This window comes from Acomys russatus, chromosome 26 (assembly GCF_903995435.1).
Source record: "Acomys russatus chromosome 26, mAcoRus1.1, whole genome shotgun sequence".
Classification (NCBI taxonomy): domain Eukaryota; kingdom Metazoa; phylum Chordata; class Mammalia; order Rodentia; family Muridae; genus Acomys; species Acomys russatus.
In genome coordinates this window covers 46,913,048-46,931,979 of record NC_067162.1, presented here as the reverse complement: position 1 = coordinate 46,931,979, position 18,932 = coordinate 46,913,048, and the positions used below count along the sequence as shown (strand labels likewise).

General features: G+C 56.6%; 2 protein-coding genes across 4 annotated transcripts in view; one reads left to right on the top strand and one right to left on the bottom strand.

Annotated features, from left to right (window-relative positions):
• The window catches only part of Piezo1 (piezo type mechanosensitive ion channel component 1), a 64,934-nt gene extending 53,108 nt beyond the window's left edge, over nt 1–11,826 (top strand). The window contains 29 exon segments of the mRNA XM_051169272.1: nt 1,330–1,434; nt 1,910–2,063; nt 2,151–2,394; nt 2,526–2,622; nt 2,716–2,887; nt 3,293–3,382; nt 3,457–3,557; nt 4,096–4,167; nt 4,512–4,612; nt 5,147–5,240; nt 5,312–5,368; nt 5,453–5,625; nt 5,759–5,865; nt 6,063–6,269; nt 6,476–6,734; nt 6,802–6,990; nt 7,093–7,402; nt 7,764–7,899; nt 7,993–8,140; nt 8,258–8,472; nt 8,605–8,763; nt 8,851–8,998; nt 10,217–10,405; nt 10,494–10,586; nt 10,680–10,852; nt 10,925–11,047; nt 11,120–11,199; nt 11,280–11,496; nt 11,573–11,826. Of these exon segments, the coding sequence (XP_051025229.1) occupies nt 1,330–1,434; nt 1,910–2,063; nt 2,151–2,394; nt 2,526–2,622; nt 2,716–2,887; nt 3,293–3,382; nt 3,457–3,557; nt 4,096–4,167; nt 4,512–4,612; nt 5,147–5,240; nt 5,312–5,368; nt 5,453–5,625; nt 5,759–5,865; nt 6,063–6,269; nt 6,476–6,734; nt 6,802–6,990; nt 7,093–7,402; nt 7,764–7,899; nt 7,993–8,140; nt 8,258–8,472; nt 8,605–8,763; nt 8,851–8,998; nt 10,217–10,405; nt 10,494–10,586; nt 10,680–10,852; nt 10,925–11,047; nt 11,120–11,199; nt 11,280–11,496; nt 11,573–11,822 (4,463 nt within the window). The 3' untranslated portion in view covers nt 11,823–11,826.
• Nucleotides 11,827–12,118: 292 nt separating this feature from the next.
• Ctu2 (cytosolic thiouridylase subunit 2) lies at nt 12,119–18,896 on the bottom strand. 3 transcript variants are annotated; one of them, XM_051169270.1, is made up of 15 exons: nt 18,772–18,896; nt 18,473–18,547; nt 16,168–16,246; nt 15,924–15,983; nt 14,993–15,053; nt 14,555–14,664; nt 14,138–14,424; nt 13,929–14,064; nt 13,626–13,757; nt 13,083–13,174; nt 12,855–12,958; nt 12,635–12,773; nt 12,469–12,535; nt 12,336–12,394; nt 12,119–12,266 (listed from the first exon to the last, which is right to left on the bottom strand). In XM_051169270.1, exons 1-15 carry the CDS (start codon nt 18,837–18,839, stop codon nt 12,125–12,127), a joined length of 1,611 nt encoding a protein of 536 aa, XP_051025227.1. In that variant the 5' UTR covers nt 18,840–18,896; the 3' UTR covers nt 12,119–12,124. The 3 variants fall into 3 exon arrangements, with proteins under 3 accessions (XP_051025227.1, XP_051025226.1, XP_051025228.1); XM_051169269.1 differs by having other exon boundaries at nt 12,635–12,958; XM_051169271.1 differs by lacking the exons at nt 18,473–18,547; nt 18,772–18,896 and adding an exon at nt 17,287–17,528 and having other exon boundaries at nt 12,635–12,958.
• Between the last annotated feature and the right edge of the window lie 36 nt (nt 18,897–18,932).

Sequence of the window (18,932 nt, the reverse complement as noted above, 5' to 3'; positions counted from 1 at the left end):
TGACATCTCTGGACAGCCAGCTTGGTGGCTTTGCCACATACCCCGAGAGTTGGATGTGCCTGGCTAAGCATGAAGAACTCTGATCACATGGGCTTTACAATGGTGCCAGGGAGCTGGGGTGGCCCATGGCCGTAGCCAGGCTTTCCCATTTGGCCTGTTCTGAAGCAGCCTTGCCTGCCCACATTGTCCCTGCTCCAGGGACGGCCTTTCTTTCTTTTCTTATGGGTGGGTCTTCTGTCTTCCACTGGTTTCTCTGTGGGGGAGAGCTTGCCTTTTCAACTACCTGTTCAAAGTTTTCTTTATCATCCTTCGGGTGGGGCTGGAGCCCATGGCTTCACACATGTCAGGCCATTGCTGAGCCGGTGAGCTGCACCCCGGCCCCTGTTCTTTGTTTTGGAGAGAGTGGCAAGAGTTTCAAGTCCCCAGATTGTCCCCCTGTCTCAGGTTGTGAGGACCCAGTAGGCATCCCGGCTCATCCCACTGTGGCAGCTGGGCGGTTCCTGGGGTTTCCCTTGTCCTCTGTGTCCTTGATGAATGGACAACCTCTCCTCCCTGTGAGATTGCTTGGGATGTCCCCTGCCCTGGGTTATGTACCTGGGACAGTTTCACACATTTCTTAGAGGGCCCTGGTTCTTAGGAAGCATGCCTACTACCCTGTACGGCTCTTCATGCAGATCTGTGCAGTCAGCCATGCCCTCTGTCGGGCACCATCCTACCTTCTGTCCAGTTCTGGAATGTCACAGGGTAGAATGGCACACTGCGCCTCTGTTGTATTGGTTTCTGTCTCTTAGCGAGTGTAGGCGAAGTTCCTCAGGTGTTTGCTTTCTGTCGGCGGGTTACGGCAGGGTCCTCCCGGTGTCCAGTCTCACTTAGGGAGAATTCTTCAGGTGTTCTCTCCTCAGCCGCAATAGCCAGGGTGTGTAGTAGCTGAAGGATTTCTGGGTTGTTTGTAGCTTTGGGTTATTGTTTCATATGTTTTCTTTAAACTGCATGAACCATATAATTCATTCCAAATACTGATATGTTCTTGGGATGTACCTGTCCTGTCTCAGGTGAGGCTCACCACGGTCTTGCCCTCTGACCCATCCGTGGGTTCCACTGCCACGCCCAGCCCCTTCAAACCTGGTGTAGTTTCAGCGTGGAAATCATGTCCTGTTAGAATCTCTCACTCTGTGGGCCAATGTCCTTGAGACTGTGTGGGTGGTGCTGAGAACAAGTCCTAACCACACTGGAATGTGTGACACAGGAACCAGCTTCTGAGGCTCCTGGTAGGGGGCAGAGGGGAGATAGGACAGCTTTTGCCCTTTCTGGTGTGTCCCCTATGTACAGACTACCCATGGCGCTGGAGCAAAGCCATCCCCATGAATTCTGCTCTTGTCAAGTGGCTGTACCTGCCCGACTTCTTCAGAGCACCCAACTCCACCAACCTTATTAGTAAGTGCAACTCCGCCACTCATCCCGGTTGCCTGCCCATCCCCAGGAGAATGTAAGGTCTCCATAGGCACAAGGGAACTTCACCGGGAACTTGCAAGGGGTCAGGCTGTCTAGGTTGAAACTGAGTGGTGCCTCACTCCACAGAAGAGCCATGCTACCCCACAGCCTCACGCACACACACAAGCCATGCCAGAGAGTGTGTGCGCACACAGTGGTAAGCACGCACACACACACACACACACACACGGAGGGCCTCACAGTGTGCCAGGAGATCCACGCAGGCCGGGTTCCCTGACACGTATGCACGTGTACAGCACACACATAGACTGGTGTGTCCTCATTATGGCTCCTTCCTGGTTCCAGCCTTCATGTATAGACACTATCTCAGTTGTCAGGTGGGAACAGTCCCCGGCACTGCAGTCTTCCTCCTCCATGGGCAAGCTGCGTGCCCTACAACCGCTCTCCTGTCCTGCAGGTGACTTTCTCCTGCTGCTCTCCGCCTCCCAGCAGTGGCAGGTGTTCTCGGCTGAGCGTACGGAGGAGTGGCAGCGCGTGGCTGGCATCAACACTGACCACCTGGAGCCCCTGCGTGGGGAGCCCAACCCTGTGCCCAACTTCATCCACTGCAGGTAGGTCCCACACTGCCCACTCTGAAGCACCTGCTGAGGGCCTGTCTGGGCTGACCCAGCGACCTCAGTGACATCTTCACTTGCCAGGTCCTATCTGGATATGCTGAAGGTGGCCGTCTTCCGGTACCTGTTCTGGCTGGTGCTTGTGGTGGTGTTTGTCACAGGGGCCACCCGCATCAGCATTTTTGGCCTAGGGTACCTGCTGGCCTGCTTCTACTTGCTGCTCTTTGGCACCACCCTGCTGCAGAAGGACACACGAGCCCAGCTTGTGCTGTGGGACTGCCTCATCCTCTACAATGTCACAGTCATCATCTCCAAGAATATGCTGTCGGTGAGTGGACTGCCCACACAGCCCTGCCCCAGCCCACCCCAGGAGCCCTGGGCTAACCTGCCTAAATCCTGCCCCCTGCCCCAGCCCACCCCAGGAGCCCTGAACTAACTTGCCCCCACTCCTGCCCCCAGCTCCTGTCCTGTGTCTTTGTGGAGCAAATGCAGAGCAACTTCTGCTGGGTCATCCAGCTCTTCAGCCTCGTATGCACAGTCAAAGGCTACTACAATCGTGAGTGGGCAAGAAATGTGGGTGAGGGGCAGGCTCAAGGCTCCCCACGGCTTCTGGTGCCGACCCCTAGCCATGCTGGCCTCTGCCTCACAGCCAAAGAGATGATGACAAGGGACCGGGACTGCCTGCTGCCTGTGGAGGAGGCCGGTATCATCTGGGACAGTGTCTGTTTCTTCTTCCTGCTTCTGCAGCGGCGCGTCTTTCTCAGTCACTACTTCCTGCATGTCAGTGCCGACCTGAAGGCCACTGCCCTGCAGGCCTCCAGGTCGGCCAGCTGCTCCTCCTGGGTGGGGGAAGTTTCCCCCATTCTCAGCAATGAATCCCTGGTGCTTTGACATTCTTACGGCCCGTGGCTGGGTTCCAGAAGGCAGTGTGTCTCCCAGTAGCCTGAGTGTCCCTTTCTGTCCCTGGAGCTAAACTTAGGGTTAGCAGCTTCATCTACCTAGCCCAGGGTTGCCACCCAATGTTCCTTCCTATGATGGTGTCCTGCCTTAGGTAAATAGGTGGCAGAAGGCATTTCCTCTCTCTATGGCTGCAGGTGACAGGTGTCTCCCGCCACATGCCTCAGTAAGAGTAGGAGGACCAGGCAGGTTCTCTAAGGGAAAGGGACTTGAACCCAGCCAATCCTGGAGGTAGAGATAAGCGCTGAGGTCTCATCTCTTCCCTGCAGGGGCTTTGCCCTCTACAACGCCGCCAACCTTAAGAGCATCAACTTCCACCGCCAGGCTGAGGAGAAGTCCCTGGCCCAGCTGAAAAGACAGTAGGTGTTATCTGGGCTAGGGACCCTTGACCCTTCTGGCCAGCCTGGCACTCAGAGCTCCTTCCTACTTGCAGGATGACGCGCATCCGTGCCAAACAGGAGAAGTACAGGCAGAGCCAGGCAAGTCGTGGCCAACTCCAGTCCACAGACCCCCAGGATCCCAGCCAGGAGCCAGGTAAGCATGGACGATGCCCAGCACCTCAGAGGGCTCCTCCACACACCCGACCCAACCCCCGACACACACGCACTGCATCCAGATGTGTTTGTGCTGCTGAAGGCTCCCTGCACCTGTGCCAAGTAATGTGCCACAAACACCCCACCCCACCCCACCCCCGACACACATGCACCTGTATCAGGCATGTTTGTGCTGCTGAAGGCTTCCCGCACCTGTGCTAAGTGGTGTGCCACAGGGCCCTGCACCCTTGTCCTGTGCTGTGTGTAAGTGGTGTGCCACGGGACCCTGCCCCAGTCCTATGCCATGTGATGTGTTTTCCTCTGTCCCTGCAGGCCATATGGCCACCTGGGACTGTCTACCTTTGCACTTGTGGCCCCTCTCCATCCCTCCAAGGCTCTGAGATGTGTGGCACCACATGGAACCTTGTCACTGCAGGAGTTCTGTGTCTGTTTCTGTCTCTGCCACGTGCCCTTGTGCCCAAGATAGGCTGCCCTTACAGGCTCCCCTGCTTGTTCACGCTTGCCTCGCCGCTCCACAGGGCCTGACAGCCCAGGGGGCTCCTCCCCGCCACGAAGACAGTGGTGGCGACCCTGGCTGGACCACGCCACAGGTACCCTGCCTCGACCCCTCTGCACTCCTGCTATTGACCCTACTGCCTACTAGCTTCTCCTTGTCCCGTCTGCTTGCGTCAGGCCCTCTGGCCTGTGCATGGTTCTCTGTTCTGTTCACGGACCACCTTCCCCATCCTGCTGAACCCTGGCTAGGATGCTCCTAGTGGGAAGGGTGGCGCTCAAGCAAAGCCAAGTGGGTGGAAGATGCTGAGGGGAACAGCTTAGCCACGGGTCTGCTACCACCCAACTCAAAACTGAAGGTAGGGACTCCAGGACTTCTCAGGGTCCTGCCGTGGAGATTGGCTCTCACGTACACATACATTCTCTCCCCTGCTGACTACAGTCATCCACTCTGGGGACTACTTCCTGTTTGAGTCGGATAGTGAGGAGGAAGAGGAGGCCACACCTGAGGACCCCAGGCCTGCAGCACAGAGTGCCTTCCAGGTGAGGTGGAGCCATGCCTTCCTGTTTTGTCTGTGGAGTTCCTGAGTGGGGCATTGGGCGTGGACAGACATCAGAGGGCCTTGGAGTCCACCTAGCCCTTCCGACCTGTCCAGGCAGCTAGGAAAACAGGCTGCGATGTGAGTGAGGGTCACAGGTAGCCAACTACTCACCTGCCGCATTTCCTGAAAGTCCTGGCTCTGGCTTCCTCCTCCTCACCTCATGGGTTCTATGACCACCACCTGGTCTGAGAGAAAGTCTACATGTGTCTATTGATACTGGTGTCATGGGACCAGGAGAGGCCCTGGCACTTGTCACCCTGGGCAGCTGCATGTCTGTCTTCCTGCCAGAGTCTCTGGAGTCTGTTTCCAAAGAGGGCTTGTGGGGGTTGAAGACCCACAGCTTGATAACAGAGCCGACCTAGGATCTGGTCCATGGCTGGTCCTCCAACCTCCACCTTGGGAGGGGACCGTGATGCCAGGCCAGAGGCCTCAGGTTACAGAGTCCAGGGTTCTAACTAAGAAGTCTGGCTGGCAGATGGCGTACCAGGCATGGGTAACCAACGCCCAGACAGTGCTGAGGCAGCGTCGGGAACGGGCACGGCAGGAGCGGACAGAACAGCAGGCTTCTGGTGAGTTGTGTTTGGGGGCTCCAGGAGGGGAGCTGGAGGCTATGCAGCTGTCTGACTATCTCTGTGCCCAGGAGGTGACCTGAGCCAAGAGGTAGAGCCAGCAGAGGCCCCAGAGGAAGATATGGCAGGTGTGTGGACTTGCTGGGAAGGAGGCAGAGGGCCAAGGGCTCTTGTGGCTAGCCAACCCTCTAGCATCGTCCTGCTCTCTCTAGGCCACAGCCATGTGATGCAGCGTGTGCTGAGCACCATGCAGTTCCTGTGGGTGCTGGGCCAGGCCACGGTAGACGGGCTGACACGCTGGCTGCGTGCATTCACGAAGCACCACCGCACCATGAGTGACGTGCTGCGCGCTGAGCGTTACCTGCTCACCCAGGAGCTTCTACGGGTAAGTGCCACTTGGGCCAAGCCCCCTCCTATAACTCAGCAAGGCCACACACCCCTACCTGCTGCCTGCTAAGCACGTGTGGAACGGAGCTGGGCCAATCCCAGTGGCCTGAGGGCTTCTCCATACTCTGCAGGGTGGGGAGATACACCGAGGCGTGCTCGACCAGCTTTACGTGAGTGAAGCCGAGACTACGCTGTCAGGTCCCATGGAGACCCGTGATGGACCCAGCACAGCCTCAAGGTCAGTGTAGGGCCCATGAGGTCTGGGATGGGCCAGGGTTCCCATCCCTGCTTGTCCTCTGATCCCTGAGCTGTTGAGGACTCCATCGGGATAAAGCACTGTTCAGGGTTAACTTCCCTCTGTTGTTCTCCAAGCCCCATCCCTCCGCCCTTCCCCAGGACCTAAATATTTGCCCTCTCTGACCTTTTCTCCTACAGTGGGCTGGGAGCCGAAGAGCCTCTGAGCAGCATGACAGATGACACCAGCAGCCCCCTGAGCACAGGCTATAACACTCGCAGTGGCAGCGAGGAGATTATCACTGACACTGGGGACCTCCAGGCTCGGACCTCCCTGCATGGTTCCCAGGAGCTTCTAGCCAACGCTCGTACGAGGATGCGGACGGCCAGTGAGCTGCTCCTGGACAGGTGGGACAGGGCTAGGCTGTGTGCAGGCTTTCAAGGGAATTCTCCTGAGCAGGAAGCCCAGGGAAAGGACCTGGGTGAGGGAGGGAGGAGCTGGCTAGGCCCAGGCCTGGGATCTGAGTCTGTCTGTTGCCATGGCTGCGGGCTGGGCTCTGTACCCCAGAGTTGCTCTTGGCTCTTGCCCCCAAATTCCTGTGGTCCTACGGCAGGCGCCTGCACATCCCTGAGCTGGAGGAAGCTGAGCAGTTTGAAGCACAGCAGGGCCGGACGCTGCGGCTGCTAAGAGCCGTGTACCAGTGTGTGGCCGCGCACTCGGAGCTGCTTTGTTACTTCATCATCATCCTCAACCACATGGTCACGGCCTCGGCTGCCTCCCTGGTGCTGCCTGTGCTTGTTTTCCTGTGGGCCATGCTGACCATCCCAAGGCCGAGCAAGCGCTTCTGGATGACGGCTATCGTCTTCACTGAGGTGGGTGGCAGCTTGTAGGGCTCGGGGCCGGGTCACGCGGCCCAAGCTGAGGTGCCCTGTCCTACAGGTCATGGTGGTCACCAAGTACCTGTTCCAGTTTGGCTTCTTCCCCTGGAACAGCCACGTGGTGCTGCGGCGTTACGAGAACAAGCCCTACTTCCCTCCGCGCATCCTGGGCCTCGAGAAAACCGACAGCTACATCAAGTATGACCTGGTGCAGCTTATGGCTCTCTTCTTCCACCGCTCTCAGCTGCTGGTGAGCCCACGAGGCAGGGCAGGGGTGGCAGGGGCCCAGTGGCCAAGCCCAGCGGCCAAGCCCTGGGCCAGCCTTTTGACTGCTCCTCTGTGTTCTCCATAGTGCTATGGCCTCTGGGACCATGAGGAGGATCGATTGTCCAAGGACCATTGCAGGAATGGTGAGAAGGACCAGGAGGCCAAGGAAGAGTCAGAAGCTATGTTGGAATCGCAGCCTGAGACAGACACTGGGCATCCCTTGGAACTGGTGGTGGCTGGTACCCCAGGAGACCACACCCAAGGGAAAGGGAGTGTTAGATCCAAGGATGGAATCCAAGAGCCCCAAGAGGACCTTAAGCCCCAGCATATGAAGAACAGCATACGCTTCAGGAGGAGGAAGGAGATGCCAGGACCCAAAGGAGCAGCAGCTATGAGTGAGAGCCCAGGCTAGACCCCTGCCAGGTTCCTGGGAGGGTAGGAGACACGGGTGACCTCTCATTTGGAGGTGGCCAGGCCAACACAGGGACAACCCATTGGGCAGCACACAATTGCTCAGTGCCCTCCCAGTATCTGTCCTTGGAGTAGTCCCTGTACCCAGGACAAGATGTCTATGGGCCTGGGCTGAAGTCCTAAGGCTAACCCAAGGCTAACTCAAGGCTAACCCGAGAAAGGACACAGCCACAGTTGCCCCTCACTGGTGACCATGGGGAGGTTCCTGTGCTGTCGGTAGAGTGGGGTGATGTCAGCCTGTTGGAGTGGGCTCACTGGTGCTTCCCTGGACATACACGCTCACAGAAGCCGAGCACGAGGAGGCGGAGGAAGAAAAAGGAGCTGCAGGGAGAAAGAGCCCACATCACAGTCGAGAAAAATCGAAGGTTCAGGAGAGAATGAAGGCAGCTGGGCGCCGGCTGCAGAGCCTCTGCCTGTCACTGTGAGTGGCCTGGCTGGGGATGGAGGGAAGGGGGGCACTGGGGGCAGGCAGGCAGTCCCCAGCTGGATGCTCTCTGTGGCTCTCCGTGCACAGGGCCCAGAGCATGTATCAGCCTCTGCGGCGTTTCTTCCACGACATTCTACACACCAAGTACCGGGCAGCCACCGATGTCTACGCTCTCATGTTCCTGGCCGACATTGTCGACTTCATCATTATCATCTTTGGGTTTTGGGCTTTTGGGGTAAGTTGACCTGGGACGCCAGAGTAGATGGCTGGCTTCTAGCCTTTGGAGTGCATGGGCTTGGAACTCTCAGGTGCACCGCAGCTCCACCTCCCCTACCTGTGTCCTTCGCTACAGAAGCACTCCGCAGCCACGGACATTGCGTCCTCACTGTCAGATGACCAGGTGCCTGAGGCCTTCCTGTTCATGCTGCTGGTCCAGTTCAGCACCATGGTCATCGACCGTGCCCTCTACCTGCGCAAGACTGTCCTGGGCAAGCTGGCCTTTCAGGTGGTCCTGGTGGTGGCCATTCACCTGTGGATGTTCTTCATCTTGCCGGCTGTCACCGAGAGGTAGGTGACGTGAGCCGCTGCCCCCTGGTGCCTCAGCCTGCCCTGCTGCACTACACCCCCTGGCTGTGGATTGGCCTCCAGGACTGATTCTGTCATGTTCGCCTTTCCTGGCATCCTGTCCTGTCCTACCAGGATGTTCAGCCAGAATGCGGTGGCACAGCTGTGGTACTTCGTGAAGTGCATTTACTTTGCCCTGTCCGCCTACCAGATCCGCTGTGGCTACCCCACACGTATCCTGGGTAACTTCCTCACCAAGAAGTACAATCATCTGAACCTCTTCCTTTTCCAGGGGTGAGTGTGGTCTGCCTAGGGATCACGACAGAGCAGGGAGTAAGCCATTGCAGGCTGTCCCTGCTGATGGGACCCTGACCCTGACAGGTTCCGTCTAGTGCCGTTCCTGGTGGAGCTGCGGGCAGTCATGGACTGGGTGTGGACTGACACCACACTGTCCCTGTCCAACTGGATGTGTGTGGAAGACATCTATGCCAACATCTTCATCATCAAGTGCAGCCGAGAGACAGAGAAGGTGCCAGGGCAAAGAGGATGGATGGGTACCTCTTGGAAATTCACAACTGCACTCATAGCAGCCCAGAGAAAGGATCTTTCTGGAACTCTTGTGGACAGCTGCAGTGGGTCCAGGGGACAACAGGGGACAGTGGACTGCGGGCCCTTGGGTTTGGGTGGTGGGGTCAGGCAGATACTAGCCATGTGTTGCCAGGACCATTTCATGGTTTAGTATGCTCACAAAGTACATGCGCCGACCACTGCAGCCAGCTTTATCACCCCACCACCCCACAAAGAAACCTTGTCCCCTTTACTGGTTGCTCCTCTTCCCTGCTCTCCACCCTTGATGGTCTGTAGTCTACTTCCTGTCTGTGAGTTTGTCGTTTTAATAACACACCCATTTTGTACCAGGCTTTCTCCACTCAGCAGTGCTCCCAAGAGTCTTCTCATGGCGGGTCAGGACTTCCGCGAGAGCCATGTAATAGATTCCATGCGTGCGGAAACCCTAACATGTCTGTCCACCTTTCCATGGCCGAGCTGCTGCTGTTGTCACTGCGTGTCAGCCTACACGCTGCACTTCCAAGGTCCCCATGCCTGACAGACACTTCATGCGCTGCCACTGCCTGATTATCTTCTTTAGAGAAACATCTATTCAGGTCACGTCCTAGAAGTACTCAGGTCATCTGTTAGATTTGTAGGCTTCCTCTGGCTGTCCTTTTAAAAAGATTTCTGTCATTTTTCACTATGCATACATATGTGGGTATGTGCGCAAGTGGAGGTGCCCACGGAGGCCGGAAGAGCATCAGATCCCCTGGAGCTGGGGTTACAGGCAGTTGTGAGCCGCCCAACATGAGTTCTGGAAACTGAACTCTGGTCCTCTGCAAGAGCAGCGCACTCTCATAGTCAGGTTTGAAACACAAAGTTAGTTGCCACAGCACTGTTTTCCCTTTTGTGCTTCACTTCTGGGTGTTTCCCCCAAGAGCCCCTGGCCATGTCTGAGATTGAAGAGATGCCTGGCTTCCGGGTCATTTAAACTCACACCAAGCTCCCCGCTCGCAGCTGTGTAGGAAGCAGGCTCCCTTCTGGTAGTGTGTGTGCGTGTAGCTTAGGTCCCAGCCCCACTCACTGAAGCAGCTGACCCTGCTGAGGGTTATTTCTGGACCTCAGGCCTATTCAGTGACACCAGGCTTAGAGCCTGTGGCCAGTGGGGCTGGGAGGGTGACCAGTGTCTTCCTTCCAGAAATACCCACAGCCCAAGGGACAGAAGAAGAAGAAAATTGTCAAGTACGGCATGGGTGGCCTCATCATCCTCTTCCTCATCGCCATCATCTGGTTCCCACTGCTCTTCATGTCACTGATACGCTCTGTGGTCGGGGTCGTCAACCAGCCCATTGATGTCACCGTTACCCTCAAGTTAGGTGGCTACGAGGTGAGTGGCCAGCCACTAGAGGGCCTACACCCACTCCCTTTGGACTTGGGGGGAGGGGCCCCACGCTGACCTTACACCTTTTCCCTAGCCGCTGTTCACCATGAGCGCCCAGCAGCCATCCATAGTGCCTTTCACGCCGCAGGCCTACGAGGAGCTGTCCCAGCAGTTTGACCCCTACCCAGTAAGTGACCTGCACACTGTATCCACTTGGTGTGAAGTGGGCTGGCAGGGACTTGGTGGCCTGCCACTCCTAACTGAGGGATGCTCCGCACAGCTGGCCATGCAGTTCATTAGCCAGTACAGCCCCGAGGACATCGTCACCGCGCAGATCGAGGGCAGCTCTGGGGCGCTGTGGCGCATCAGCCCGCCGAGCCGCGCCCAGATGAAGCAGGAGCTGTACAATGGCACAGCGGACATTACCCTGCGCTTCACCTGGAACTTCCAAAGGTGTGCCCTGTGCTGACTGGGGGGCGGGGGCCTGGGGGTGCCCCGCACTGCCTAACGCTGCCTGCCCCCCAGGGACCTGGCCAAGGGTGGCACTGTGGAGTATACCAATGAGAAGCACACCCTGGAGCTGGCCCCCAACAGTACAGAGCGAAGGCAGCTGGCCCAACTGCTCGAGGGCAGACCCGACCAGTCAGTGTGAGTGGAGGCCACTTCGGGGCAGGTGGGAAGGGGGACTGAGATGGCCCTGACTCGCTGACTCCTCCACAGGATCATTCCCCACCTCTTCCCCAAGTACATCCGTGCTCCCAACGGGCCTGAAGCCAACCCTGTGAAGCAGTTACAGCCAGGTGGGTGTAGGACGGGGTGCTGGGGTGCAGCCGGGTCAGGGACCAGCAGTAGCCCAAGACTAACTCCCCCCTCAACTCAGATGAGGAGGACGACTATCTTGGTGTGCGCATCCAGCTGCGGAGGGAGCAAGTGGGCAGAGGGGGCCCTGGGGAGCGAGCAGACACCAAGGCCTCCGACTTCCTTGAGTGGTGGGTGATCGAGCTGCAGGACTGCCAGGCTGACTGCAACCTGCTGCCCATGGTCATCTTCAGTGACAAGGTCAGCCCACCCAGCCTCGGCTTCCTGGCTGGCTATGGGTGAGTACTGCAGGGGGACTCCTATAGGCCCCAGGGGAGCTTTGAGTGGTCCCTGTTGACACACCTCTCCCCACAGGATCGTGGGGCTATACGTGTCCATCGTGCTGGTCATTGGCAAGTTTATGCGGGGCTTCTTCAGTGAGATCTCACACTCCATCATGTTTGAGGAGCTGCCGTGTGTGGACCGCATCCTCAAGCTGTGCCAGGACATCTTCTTGGTGCGGGAGACCCGGGAGCTGGAGCTGGAGGAGGAGCTGTATGCCAAGCTCATCTTCCTGTACCGCTCACCAGAGACCATGATCAAGTGGACGCGTGAGAAGGAGTAGGAGCCAGCTCCTGGGCACCGGGAATGAAGGAGCTGCCCCAGGGCAGCACGGCCACCAAGGCTGGCGGAGCTCCTTGGATCGGAGTGTAGCTGCCTGAGGCCACGAGCTGTGACACGCCCCCTGGCCCACGTAAGCCCTGATGCTGCTGCTGTCAAAGGGACACTGTGTCCCCGCCTGTTGGGCTGGGGGCCCAGTGTAGCCCAGGGCTAGCCACACTGGGTCTGGGGGCCTGGCTCTCTCCCTTCCCACAAGTACTGTAGAGTTTTATAAGTAAAAACATTTTTATTTATGCAAGTGGACAGTCACAGACCAATCCCCGTGTCCTCGCCTTCCTGCTTCACGGCTTTGCATGGCTGGGCCTGCCCAGGCTCTGCTCTCCCTTCCTCTGCCTCTTCATCATCGTCTGTAATCAGATACTCCCGGATTTCCTGAGAGACACAGGCCCTAGGGGAGGCTGCAGTGAGAACCAGTCCTGGGATTTCCCCAGAGGTCTCCCCAAAGAGCAGGCATTACCTCTGGCTGCGGAGCTGAGCCTCAGCCAGGACATAAGGTGGCAATGGGTCCAGGGAGGGCTGCAAGAGATGGTAGTGTAAGAAGCCATGGGACCATGGGGACAGCTCATAGGGACAGATGGACAGCCACTCACCAGGTCCTTCATGTTCACCCGGCAGCCATAACACAGCTGCTCTGTGATGCAGGCCTGTGCGTCCCCCCTGTAGAAGCAGAACTGGCCTTGTGTGCCTGGTCTCACTCTGAACTCTGTTTAAAGCCAGGCTTCCTGCCCCCTCCACCCGACACAGGGAGGACCTCACCTCCCGCCGACTGCCCTCTGGCAGCTCTGGGCCTGACCCTCCCCTGCACCACAGCAGGGTGGAGTAGGCATCCCAGCCTCTGCAGGCAGCATCTGGGAGAGATGTGAGGAGGACTGAGCCCCAAAGGCCGTGGCACTGTCTGCAACAGAGAGGGGCTGAGGGGACCCTGGGATAGCCAAATAACCACCCACACAGCACTCCAAGAAGGCCCTGCACGCACCAGCAGTGTCAATGTCCAGTGTACACATGCAGAGGAGGCAGCTGGGGCCTGAGGGGCCAGTGGCACAACCCTCCCGGGGAGCCTTGACCAATTTCTCACTTGTCCTGTGAGCAGGTGCATAGGCAAACAGGGATTAATATAAGTATGCCCCAGCCGTGGCCTCTGCTCCCCTCAGGCATGGGCAGCAGGCTCAATAGCGCCCCCAGAGGCACGCGCGCGCACACACACCTGTACACAGTGCTGACTGTAGAGGGGAACAGAGTCTGCAACCTCAGGATGAAGGCCTCCATCAGCCGATGGATGCTAGCCTTTTCTGGAGCCTAGGGACAACCAGACGGGAGACTTCAGAAGGACCCGGCCACCTAAAGCAAGTACCCTACACTTCACATGCCTGAGGCCCAGCCTTGCCAGGACTGAGACCAGCAGAGGACTCACACGGGACAGATGACCGGTCATCTTGCCACCTTTCACCTCAGGGACAACTCTCTCCCTCTTAAGCTACCTCCTCAGGAGTACCAGCCTGCTCTTCTAAGATACAGGAGGACATGCTAGGAGGGGCCTTGAGAACATGGACACCACTACTGGCCTTTTCAGAAGCAGATGGCAGGTGCTAAGGTCACAGAACCAGCTGGACCTCAAGGCCAGCCCTACGAGAGGAAGGGCTGAAGCTGGCTGGCAAGGATTCAAGTCCCTGATGGTGCACAGGGGTTTCTGACCCTATGTGGAGGGGCTGCCCCAACCAGCCCATGCAGTTCCCCTTCACAGGCCCACCTTGGTATCAATAGCTGCTGTGAAGACCGAGGGGACACCAAACAGGTGGTTGTAGAAGGCCACTTCCTTCAGTGTGTGGTCCCGCATGGGTCTCACCACCACCACATCCCCATGTCGCTCATCTGAGAAGCCCTGGGGAGCAGACACTGGTTCAAATCCTAGCAGTGGCTCCTCCTCCTGCCACCGGCATCTGTGGCTGGGCCCCAGGCCTCTCCATTTGGAAGACCCCAGGATAATCCAATGGTGCTTTCAAACAAAGCGGGGTCAAAGAGTCAAGGGACACCCGGCCGCTAGGCTGCATACCGTGTCCCAGGCAAGGAAGGCTCCTCTCCCCAGGGCCAAGTTGGTCATAAGCTTGATGGCCAGACGGGTGCAGCTCTCTCCAGTCATCACCTTGCAGTAGCCATGGGTCCGTGCTACATGCACGATCAGATGGGTCCTGTAATGAGATGAATTACAGAAGGTGGAGCTGGAACCCACAAAACAGGCAGGGCTAGGGGCAGAGTGCTTACCTCAGGGTCTGCAAAAGCTCCTCTTTGGCCGTCAGTGTCCTTATGGAGTTGAACAACCTAGACAAGGCTTCAGTCTGAGCAGATACAGGGGGTTCAGCTGGGCCTAGAGGCTCCTGGCTGTGGGATGGGTGGAGCTGATCCTTTCCCTGAGCTGGGCTTGCACAGCCCTCCACCCCTAGTGCATGCTGCTGTTGCAGGAAGCTGTCCACGGCAGCCTTGTAGGCCTCCTCCGTCCCTGCTGGCTCCTGGGAAGCACAGCACAGCACCGATGGTGGCAAGCCAAACACCTTCCAGGGTGTAAGAAGAGACACTGAGTCCAAGGCCCAGGGCAAGAGGCCCACAGGATGACTCTGATAAGCAAGGTGCGGCCCTGCTGGCTATCCCTCCACGGCCCTTGACCAGGGCAGACCCGCCTACCTCCTCCAAGGCAACCACATGCCATGGGAAGCCAGTTTTCTGCAGGATCAGCTTCACCTCAGCCAAGGTCTTCGCTCTGTCTTGTAGGCTCTGGCCACAGGCTGCTCCCTCTGTGAAACCCAGGTGGGAAACATGCAGGATTCACAGAGGAAGACCCTGCCGGGACAGGCTGAGGGGGACAGTGCCACACACACGTTCCTTAGTTTTTGTGAAGGCAGGCCTGGCCTTTTTTTTTTTTTTTTTTTTTTTTTCTTTTGGGATATTTTCAGACAGGCTCCCCTCACAGTGAAAGAAACTGCCCAGTCCTTCATCCTCAAAGACCAGCTCAATCTCGCCTCCTTCAACCCGGGGCCTTTCAACAATTGGAAAGGCACCCCAGTCCTCACTCTGTCCCTGGAGAGCCTGTGGGGTTCACTTATTGCCAGGGACCAGACATACCATCAACATAGATGACTCCTGGCACAAAGCGTAGCCGTTTTGCAGAGTCCTGACTGAGGCCCTAGAAGAGAAGTGTCAGGACTCAGACTGGGCCAAAAGCAGTTGTCTGGACTTCAGACGCTCCAGACCGGAGACAGTACTGCCTCCCTTTCCTCCTCATGGGGCCAGGGGCGTCTTCCCTCCCACAGCAGAGTATGTGAGTCCAAATCTTCCTCCTGTGTGTAAGGGCATGCCCTGTCTATACCAGAAACTTCAAAACCCACCCTCTCCAGCCTGTCTCCTAAGCAGCCTGGGACAGCAGCTGGACACTGGGCAGTGGGGACTCTTAACCTTCTCCTGGGCACCCCAGAACTCTCAAGTGTTTTGGTATGTAGAACAAAGGTGACAGCCTATGGAAGGCGGGAGCAGTATCAGACAAATGGTGGATCAGCAGCTAAGACAAAAGCCACAGACGTGCCACGCAGGGTATTCACACTGGAGCAGCACTGTCACTTACCAAGTTCAGTTTAGACTGCTGGCACCTAGCCTGCCAACTACAGCCTCCACACTGGCCCTGCTAGTTGGCCCCACAGTGAAAGAGCACGTGCCAGGGCCCCGCAAGGAAGCCCTGCATGCTTCAGTAGGGTGAGGTAACCTGGAGTCCTCATCATCTGCTTCGTTCCCTTCTACACAGGCCACCTCTCCCTTTGTTTTCAGGAAATACTTCTCTCTGCCCACAAGCCACAAGTGGCCAAACCTGGATACCTGAGGACCGCGCCTAGGACTTGTGAACTGCACACACACTGAATATACACAGGAGTCCCTTTAGGTGTCCCAGCTGGAGTGGGGTTGCTGTCTAGTGTCAACCAAAAGCTTTGTAGTGCAGGATGAGGATGGGCGTCCCTGCTACTTCAACCCAGAAGTCTGGGCCCAGAGGATAGTGTAGATGTACCTCAAGAACTTGCCAGACCATGGAGCTGGACGAAGGCCCCCCAGACCATGCCAAGAGCACCTGGGGGTAGGGAGAGAGTATCAGCAAGGACATGAATCTTCAACATGAGGATATCTGCTCAATTTCTTGGATATCCCCAGACACCAAGTCTACCCTCAAAGCCCAGAGACGGTAGGCCAGTTGAAAAATGTACAGATAGGAAGGCAGCAGGGTTTGACAGCCAACACGCAGGCCCCACACATACCTTCTCACCAGGAAAGATGAGTCGGTTCTTCCCAAGCATGGCTCTGAACTTGTGCACATAGAATGCCTTGAAACAATCCCTGTAACACAGGTGCAAAGTGAGGCTGGCTGCACCTGCCCACCAGCCCAAGACCCTCTGGATGATAGTGTCCCTCTTTCAGAGTGCCCACCCTTAGAGGCAGCATCTTCACACAAACTGTCAGAGCCTGGTGAGGTTGTTGGATGGAGAAGCCTTCCTGGTGGTGACCCCCAGAGCTGTGCCTGGACCCCATGCAGCATGAGCTGCAGTGTGCCCCACATGTGCAACAAGAAGACTGAACTGAGGTTAGAGCAGGGTGTGGTCAAGAAACATGTTACGGATCTATTTCAAGGATCCCAAGGCAGAAGTGCTACATCTCTGGGGTGCAAGGGGGAAACAGAGAGAACACAGGGCCGTTTGACTAGAGATGTCATCATTTTCAGATACTCTTAAGTTGTTAAATCAGAACTATGGTGGTTTGAATAGGTTTGGCCCCCATGACTTATGTGTGTGAATGCTTAGGCCATGGAGAGTGAGATTATTAGGAGGTTAGGAGGCATGGCTTTGTTGCAGTAAGTGTGTCATGGAGGCTGGCTTTCAGGCTTCATTCCTACACACACACACACACACACACACACACACACACTCAAGCTATGCCCAGTGTGTCAGTCTCCTCCTGGCTACCTTCAGCTCAAGATATAGAACTCTTGGCACCTCTAGCACCACGTCTGCCTGCAGGCTGCCATGCTTCCTGTCCATCACAATAACGGACTAAATCTCTGAAACTGTAAGCCAGCCCCAACTAAATGTTGTCCTTTATAAGAGTGGCCCTGGGGGCTGGAGAGATGGCTCACTGAATGTTCTTCCAGAGGTCCTGAGTTCAATTCCCAGTAACCGCATGGTGGCTCACAACCATCTATAATGTGATCTGATGCCCTCTTCTGGCGTGCAGGTGTACATGCAGACAGAGCACTGTATGCATAATAAATTAACTCTAAAAAAAAAAAAAAAGTTGCCTTGGGTCATGGTGTCTCTTCACAGCACTGGAAGCCCTAAAACAAGTGCCTACGTTGCCCAGGCTGTAATTCCTGGTAACACTACCTTTTCTTTCAAATGGAGGCTCCCAAAACATGGTGGGTGACAAGAAAGACTCTGGAAGTCAGTTCCCACCCCCTCCACCAGAAGCTTTTGTAGAACATCTTAGAAAACAGACCCAGAGCTTCAGAGGGACTCAGAAGCGTGAGAGCATCATCCACTCAACAAGCATACACTGTACAGAGTGGTACCCAGCACGCTAGGCATTAGAGCAATAACACTGGAGATATTTGTTCCTTTCTGGAGAGCTATAGGTTTTGTTAAAACACTCAAACATTAAAACAATTGTATTCTGCCAGGCGTGGTGGCGCACACCTTTAATCCCAGCACTTGGGAGGCAGAGGCAGGCGGATCGCTGTGAGTTCAAGGCCAGCCTGGTCTACAAAGCTAGTCCAGGACAGCCAAGGCTAACACAGAGAGACCCTGTCTGGAAAAACCACAAAACAACAACAATTATATTCTAAAAGAGTTAAAGCCAGCCATGATGGTGCATGCTTTTAATCCCAGCACTTGGGAGGCAGAGGCAGGTGGATCCCTGTGAGTTTGAGGCCAGCCTGGTCTACAATGCGAGTCCAGGACAGCCAAGGCTACACAGAGAAACCCTGTCTCCCTGTCTGGGGGAAAAAAAAAAGAGTTGAAGTTACAGGTAAAATTTGAGTCCTCCTGCTGTGGTCCCCATGGGAATAATGCCTTATTCCTCTCCAAAGGCCTGGAGGACGACTGGAGCTCTCCCTCCAAGCCTGTGCGGCCCGTGAAAGAAGAAATAACTTCCACTCAGACTACCTGCCCAGGCTCCCCAGATGTTCTGTTCTGACCTGCCCTGGACGGATTCCAACTGCCCAAAATGTCTGTCTTTCAAAGTACCTTTCCCCTGCCCCACCTCCACCCCGAGTCTGGACACTCCATAAGCTTCCCTAGAGATCTTCCTACCAGAAGGTTCATCAAGGAAATTTGTGGAATTCTGTTTGAGAGGATCTCTGTAGCCCAAGCTGGTCTCGAATCTGAATGAGGGAAGTCTCCGGTCACGGAATCCGTAGTGTTGAAATTACAGGCGTGAGCCTAGTTTAGATGACATGGGTCGTTGCCCATGGTTCCCACCACTACTTACGGTAACGGGCCAACGTGACAAACACATTAAAAGTAACAAAGAAAACGCAAGCACAGAAAAGGTGCGTGTGTGCCAAGATCTCACCTGCAGAAGGCATCTCCCGCTCGTATCACCACCACCGGCCGACCTTCTGCGCATTTCACACATTTCTGCTCCCGGCTTTGGAGAGAGTAAGAACATACATGGCAGATTCTCCCACCGCGGCGGATTTGGGGGAAGACAGCGTTTCTCTTCCCAGCCTGAGCTGGAGGAGCAAGCGCCGGCCTCCCCCACCAGGGCCTACGCTTCGATCTAGCTGCCGACTCAAAAAGTCCCTGGAAGTCCGGTCGGTGGCTACGAGGGCCGAACGGGGATGTTCCCGGCCTGGTGTAGAAGGCTCTTACCCCGGCCGCGGCACGGGCGGAGGCTCCCGGGGCGCCGGCTCCGCGTAGTCTTCACCCGCCTGACACATGGAGGGGCTGGTCTGGACCGCAGTGGCGGAGAGTCAGCGCGCCGAGATGACGTCATCCGCACCGCGCCCGCTGTCATGACACGGGGGGGCCGA